General features: G+C 47.3%; 3 protein-coding genes across 3 annotated transcripts; 2 read left to right on the top strand and 1 right to left on the bottom strand.

Annotated features, from left to right (window-relative positions):
• Positions 1–1,275: 1,275 nt before the first annotated feature.
• On the top strand, positions 1,276–2,211 carry EDB91DRAFT_1086945 (uncharacterized protein; the record flags this gene model as incomplete). The annotated part of the gene is made up of 3 exons (XM_041316146.1): positions 1,276–1,303; positions 1,393–1,796; positions 1,954–2,211. The coding sequence occupies 3 exons, from the start codon at positions 1,276–1,278 to the stop codon at positions 2,209–2,211; spliced, it is 690 nt and encodes a 229-aa protein (XP_041171177.1).
• Positions 2,212–4,197: 1,986 nt separating this feature from the next.
• EDB91DRAFT_1254546 (uncharacterized protein) lies at positions 4,198–5,085 on the top strand (the record flags this gene model as incomplete). Its single annotated transcript, XM_041323837.1, has 1 exon — positions 4,198–5,085. One exon carries the CDS (start codon positions 4,198–4,200, stop codon positions 5,083–5,085), a length of 888 nt encoding a protein of 295 aa, XP_041171176.1.
• A 339-nt stretch (positions 5,086–5,424) lies between these two features.
• EDB91DRAFT_1086943 (uncharacterized protein) lies at positions 5,425–6,254 on the bottom strand (the record flags this gene model as incomplete). The annotated part of the gene is made up of 3 exons (XM_041316145.1): positions 5,425–5,671; positions 5,753–5,930; positions 6,008–6,254. 3 exons carry the CDS (start codon positions 6,252–6,254, stop codon positions 5,425–5,427), a joined length of 672 nt encoding a protein of 223 aa, XP_041171175.1.
• Between the last annotated feature and the right edge of the window lie 1,273 nt (positions 6,255–7,527).

The following is a 7,527-nucleotide window of genomic DNA, read 5'->3' as shown; positions in this document are numbered from 1 at the left end:
AGTTTCAGGATGTCTGGAATTTTTTGTAAGGTGATAGATTTAGGTCACTTCTGGTCATCAGGAGGCACCAGGACTAAATCATCTTAGATGCCCAGTGACCAAGCTGATTATGTTCCCACCATTGTCAAGGTCAGAGAAGATGATAGGCTAGGTTTCAAGATATCTGGAATTTTTTGTGAGGTGATAGACTGAGAACACCTCCTGCAGGAGACACCAAATCCAGATCACTCTAAATGCACTAGTGACTGTGCTGATTATGTTCCCACCATTGTAAAGGCCAGAGAATATGATAGGCTAGGTTTCAAGATGTCTGGAATTTTTTGTGAGGTGATAGCCTCAGATCACCTTCATCCATCAGGAGACACCAGGAGCAGATGACTTAAAATGCACCAGTGATCAAGCTGATCATGTCCCCACCATTGTAATGGTCAGAGAAGATGATACACCAATTTTCAGGATGTCTAGATTTTTTTGTGAGGTGATAGCTTCAGATCACCTTCACCCATCAGGAGACACCAGGAGCAGATGACTCAAAATGCACCAGTGATCAAGCTGATCATGTCCCCACTATTTGGAAGGTCAGACATGATAATACACCAAGTTTCAGGATGTCTGGAATTTTTTGTAAGGTGATAGACTTAGGTCACCTCCAGTGATCAGGAGGCACCAGGACTAAATCATCTTGGATGCACCGGTGACCAAGCTGATTATGTTCCTACCATTGTAAAGGTCAAGAATGATGGTGCACCAAGTTTCAGAGCAGTAGGAATTTTTTGTGAGATCATAGACTGAGAACACCTCCTGCTATGAAGAGACACCAAACCCAGATTATGTACTGGCGAGTATACTGATGATGTCCCTACCATTTTAAAGGCCAGAGAACATGATAGGCTAGTTTTCAGGATCCCCAGAATTTTTTGTGAGGTGATAGACTCAGATCATCTCAACCCACCAGGAGACACCAGAGCCAGATCACTCTGGATGTACCAGTGACCAAGCTGATCATGTGCCCACCAGTTTAAAGGTCAGAGAAGATGATAAACCAAGTTTCAGGATCACAGGAATTTTTTTCATTGCTATAGTTCACCCCCTCCTCCTCTCACCTAGGGCAAATGTCTGAATGTGGTTATCATCAGATGGAGATACCAAATTTACCTGATTATAATACTTATAGACCTATATGCAAGTGATATAACTCCCTGTAGATGACATAATACCTGTTGAATATGGTCATAGAGTGGTATCACCTTCCAAACAGTAAAATGGACATAACTCATGTTCCTGACCACCAAATTTTATAAAAGTGAGTGGAACACAATCCCAGTAACACCCTCTATCAAATGAGATACTCATAAAACAATAAAAATGTGACATGTTTTATATAATATTCAGCCATACGGTGTATAGTGTATCTCCCTCGTATTGCCGGCTGTCTTGACAATCGTCGAGCAGTCGTTGCTCTCACAGGACAAGAGATTTATGAAAATCCTAAATGGGTCGCACCCGGACAAGGGGAAGACCAAATTATGGATGATCACGGAAGACCCGTCCCTCAATACTTGAAACGGGAACTCCCCTTCATCACATCAGAGTTTGATCGTCTTAAAGACGACATACCTACGATATGTGCTAGAGCAATTCAAATCGCGCGAAATGATTGTGAAGCTAAGGACTTTCGTAAAGAAAAGGCTGTTAAGTTGCGAGACGACGAAAACGACGGTGGTGGCAACCCCGAAGTTGAAAGCAAAGCGGTCGCAGACCGTGCTTATCGTGAAGTCATGCGAAGGATGAAAAAGGTGCGCGATCACCGCATGACCCTCCCTCCAAACTTTGACTCGCTACATGCCTTATTCACGATTAATACCGTTTTCATTGATTACGCGATTACGCTTGCATTTCATTTTGTTATGGCGTCGCGTCATGAGTTGCTTGCTCATGTCCCTTTATCCTTAGATGAATGTCAATTCTTCGAAAGGATCCAACTCGAAAGGGAAGAAACCTTCCCAACGTCCCAAAAAGCCCAAGAAGAACAATGGTTCTTCAGGGAATGGGCAAAGGACGAAGAAGAAGCACGCCGCGAAGAACGCGGCGAAGAAATCCTCGAAGCCAAAGAAGGCTGGCAAAGGAAAACCCAATGGAAACTCATCTTCAAAGGGCCCAAAGAAGGGAAAGCCCTCCTCGAAGAAGTCGGGAAAGCAACCGCAAAAATAGCGGTGCTTGAGGCACTATTGATCGCCGATAAATTTCGGTACGATGCCCCCGATAGCTACCCAGACACTTTACTAAACCTCCACCGAAGTTTAGCGATACGCTGGCTTTCTAGTACGATAAACGAGAATTATCTACGAACCAGACGATTTCTATCGATGTGTCATATAGGTCCCAATGTACATATCCCCGATCATCTAGCGAATATCCTGAGTAGTTCTGGACGCTATTTGTTGTACAATAAACCCTCTGTCAACCTTATCATGGACGCTTGGTTTGATTTCAAACGTCGTCTTGCATGGAGAATTAACTTCATCGGATCAAATGAAAGTGACAAAAAACACCCCTATGACCCTGACTATGATCTAAAAATTCCTAAGGATAACTTTCCTGACGGACTGCCTGATTACATCCTTGACGGCTTAAACGCTGGAGAACGATTTTGCGAGACCTATGTTGCGCACGTTGAGACACGTTTAAAACACTTTGCCAAAGACTCGGGTCTGGTAAAAGTGGTCGAACTCAAGGAATATCTCGATCTACATAAATATGTAGTCACCGGAACAGATAAAAATCTGGGAACGGCAGTAGTCACCCGGGAGTGGCTCATTATGGGAGCTCGAACTCTACTTGGCGATCAGAGTAACTACAAGTTGGCTACTTACCAAGAGCTCGAGGATTATGTCGTCGACGTTAGAGACTCTATCGAAAAGCTGACAATAAAGCGATTCGGTGGCATATCTATGAGAGACGAATGGGAACAACTATTCGCTTTTTTGCGTTCTAAAATGCCCAAGAAAGATGGTGCTTGGCCTGTATTGCCGGAATTCTACGTCATTCCTAAAATACATAAGAAACCAACAGGCTATAGGCCCATCGTTCCGTGCCACAGCATCATGCAGGCACCTGCGGCGAAAGTTGTTTCAAAATATTTGAAACCGATGTACGAACTCTATGCCACGATCATTCAGGGATCGAAGGACATGGCTCGTCGGCTTTCCGAAGTGAAGTTGCACTCGGACCGAAAGGTCTGGATTGTGACGGGTGATATTATTGCATATTACCCGAATATCCCGCATCCCTCTGCGGCACTCAAAGTATTACGCGAGTGGCAAAAGACTGCGCACTTCCAATCTCTGAGCCCTTATGAGAAGCACGTAGTGCTCTCCTGTTTTCAGATTGGAGTGTTAAAACCTCTCTTCGTTAAATTTGGTAACCATGCGTACAAACAACTACGCGGCCTCCCGATGGGTGCAGCATGCAGCCCTGATATTGCTCAACTGTATGCCGCGATATCGGAAAAGGTCTGGTTTCCACCCAATACCGTACATCCCCACATCCCTTTCTACGGACGGTATTTGGATGACGTCTTTGCGCTTGTATATGCAGACTCGAAAGAACAAGCCCTAGAACGTTTGAACTTTGTATCGTTTCATGACGAACTACAAATGGACTGGTCAGTGTCGGAATGGAACGCACCATTTCTGGACATGTGGGTGTACATCGCGGGCAAGGGATCTAGGTCCCCCACCGTTGAATGGCGCCCCTATCGCAAAGCACTGAACCATCACGAACGTATCCCTTACGTGACAAATCACCCTAAAGATGTCAAGAAAGGGGCATTTATTAGTGAAATGTCAAGGCTAGCAACCCTGAGTAGTCGTGTAGAACACTACAAACAGGCACTTGCGGACATCGTATTAATGTACGAGGCCCGCGGTTATCCCTCAGCCTTGTTGAACAGGTGGATTAAGGACAACTTCCGAAAAGAGATGGAAAGATCGTCTGGCACCTTCTCGCAAAGAATTGCAGAAGATCACCCCGGTTAATCTCTTAGTCCTAAAAACCGAGTTCAATCCCGTTTGGGATCAGTTCGACGTGCACGGCATGTTGACTTCTATCAGGACATCTTGGGAAACTCACCTTAACGCTATCGCGTGGTGTGACCTCCAAGGACGGTGCAGCCTACATAATTCGATCACCGTCAGAATGCCTCCTGAAATCTCTGCTAACGCAGACGTTTGGTTTAACCGTCGAAAGTTCCGACATGTCATTACTGCGAGAGCAGCTGACATTGTGGACCCAGATATGGCGGAAACTCCAACATCTTCACAACAACAACGGGACTATGTCCAGTTGAGCTTATCCGATGCACTAGCACGGGCTAGCGTCAAACGTGCCCGGCCTATACCCCTCGCGCAAGCTGGGGTGGCTGGGCCATCGCGCCTTCGTTCCCTCACCCCTGACATTAGGCCTCCGCGGCCCGGACTGAACGGGCAGATGGCTATTCAGGGGAACGTTGGCTCTCGTTCCGGTGCCCCACCGTTGAAAAGACAGCGTACGGGGAGGGCTTCACCCTCCTCTGACGACAGTGAAAGTGCTCTGCACGGACACATGGGTAGTGTATCTAATCCTGCCCCTCCCTCTGGTCATCCCTTGCCCGGCTCGGTATTACCGTTGTACCACGCTCTTGTGCCCGCAATCACTCGAGATGATGCGTCTTCGGGAAACCTTGATGAGGCGATCGATGTGCCCCTTGGTAGCCAAGGGGATTTCAGTTGGAGCTGTCGAAGTAGCGACCCGGATCTACCCCGATTACCGTTGGATCCCCAACAGCCGTTGTGTCGATGGGCGCGTTACTGGGTATGTAACAAGCCTGGAGATATCCCGGTCTTCGTACAGGAATTGATGGAAGACATTAGACTGTCAGACATCCCTGGAAGACGAGGTGTTGTAAGCAAGAAGCGCACTCGTGCGTTAGGCGACCTCTACAACACGTGGAAGAAAAGTCAAATGCGCGATTCATTCGAGAACGAAGCTGAGTACTTCTTGAATGACGACGAGCATGTAATTCCTTGGAAGGATTTGCAGTACTGACGCCAGTACAGGACTTATTATTGTTCGATAAGTTGGAGTCATGGAGAAGATTGTTATTCATCAAGCAATCTTTGACCTAACTTAACGTGCGTGGCAATCAACTCCGCGAGGAGATGATGTTTTGCTGACTGCCACCCGTAGCTTAACCCTAAACGTCTAACGGCTAACTGGGCTAACCTTCTGACTCTAATCTTTTCTAAGAGCTAACCCCTTTACCTTACGGGTAACCGTTCTCACTGGACACTTAGGGGCGTTGACAGGCAGACACTCGATTACATTTCGCATGCTGGAGCTTTACACCTCTGGTAGACGATAGTATTCTACAGGTAACTCTAGGAGTCACCAGTGCCTACCCTCGTTCAACGACCTGGGCTCTAAGTCCTCCTCCTCATGCGCGATTAGTCCCACGTACTTCGCGGCCTCTTCGGCTCTCCAAGCCCGAACGGAGGCGCTGTCCCAGGCGAAAAAAGTATTATTCGCCCCTGGAACTGGCTCACCAGTGACAGCCAATCGGTACTCCCTACTAACGGAGTCACCGAGTAAGCCGCCTCTCCTGAACAACTCAGGTTCTGGCGTCATACAGGTCCTAATCGACCGGTATATCAGTAAACCGTTTAAACTAACAAAACTAACGGAAAGAAATGGTGTTGGTAACACCAGAACGTACCTTTTGGGCTGGAAAGACCACCGGGCAGCCTGTTGCGCAGGTCCCTGGGTAGCGATACCTGGGTACCAAGTCGTGACCGGCAGTAAGTCCTTGGTGCGCTCCAACCACTGAGTGTACTTCCTCGTGCTTATCTGATGAAGCACCCTTGACGGAAGACGCTTCATGATGGCGTGGATTTCTGGATGCGTATTAGTACAAGTCCAAGAAGTAGCAGCCACCACTCACTATTGATCGCTTCTCAGCGTTCAAACACACTGCGAGCGAGGAGGATGGATGGTACCTCCTTCGTATACTCCCAGGAATCATGGAATGGAGGGTCATTCTTCCAATCCTTGCTTCGCCCTCCGTCTCCTTGAAGGGGGGCGACTTCCCGGTTGTAATACTCCTCGGTACTTCGACGACAGAGGCGATAGATGCGAGCGCGTTTCGCCCCTCGAGAATGACCCCAGGGCTTGCCCTGTTTCAGAGTGGCGGTATTCTTGTATTGGCGGTAGCGATCCATGCGAGAACTAAGTCAACCACCGTCTACCATTCGACACGTCCTTTTATGTGTCTGAAAATTTCACACCTTCACCCTTCTTCGGGCCACCCTGTGACCGCCTTCGGCGGTCCGTGTCCCGATACGTTCACTGCTTTCCCATGATCTTGACAGCGTGGAATCTGACCCACGGTCGGATCGCACGTCATTAGACTGTCACCTAAAGCAGTTTCCTTCTATTCGGGTTAACTACCCGGTAGAATTTGACACTTCACATGTCATTTTTAGTTTTGTTCTAAGCTTCGGTCATTTTTTGAACCCCTGATTCCCTTATGTCATGCATAAGCCGGCGGCCTCTCCTTTTGGAAGCCGTACCAGCGCTCCGCGCTGGTAACGGCTTCGGGTGCCGTCCCTCCGGTGATCTTATCTTATCACCCACTCTGCATCATATGACGGCCCCTAAGGGACTCCTTTCACTCCTTTGTAGTCCTGCGACGGTATTTCCAACGCGTTCCATTGGATTGTTAGATCCGGGTACTGATATAACCCTTATCCTTCCATGTTTGCTATCGTTCTATCACAACGATAACAATAATAACTGCTAGATTCACATCTACAGCCTTACAGGTATAAAAACCACTATTCAGCCTGATGAGATGGCCAGTACCATCGAAAGCGTCCTCTGCTCACCCAAGCGAGGGCTAACTTGCTACCGAATAGTCTCCTCTCACAGCTTTCACATCTCCACACTCGCGCTTCGCGCTCGTGTGTCGACACCACCTAACCTAACCTAACATTTGCTACTAGCTAGGACTCATTTTCGAGGTTAGGGAACACTATGAATCGATTGGTAATACCAGTTTAGTCTCTAAAAATCATGTTCCAGAGTTGACTACCACTCCTGTCGTGGTGCCCTATCCAAAGATCGATCTACTAGCCCATGATACGGCACATATGTCATTAGCTAGGACTCATTCTCGAGGGTATTGAACCATATGAATCGATTGGTGATACCAGTTTAGTCTCTAAAAATCATGTTCCAGAGTTGACTACCACTCCTGTCGTGGTGCCCTATTCAAAGATCGATCTACTAGCCCATGATACGGCACATATGTCATTAGCTAGGACTCATTCTCGAGGTTATTGAACCCTATGAATCGATTGGTGATACAAGTTTAGTCTCTAAAAATCACGTTCCAGAGTTGACTGTCACCTATGTTATGGTGCCCTATCCAAAGATTGATTTACTAGCGCACGATATGTCACATTTGTTATTAGCTAGGACTTATTCTCGAGG

This window comes from Suillus paluster (genome assembly GCF_016628075.1).
Source record: "Suillus paluster strain FC165 chromosome Unknown EDB91scaffold_110, whole genome shotgun sequence".
Lineage (NCBI taxonomy): Eukaryota > Fungi > Basidiomycota > Agaricomycetes > Boletales > Suillaceae > Suillus > Suillus paluster.
Note: the sequence above shows the minus strand (reverse complement) of the source record. Positions and strands in the feature narration are given on the sequence as shown.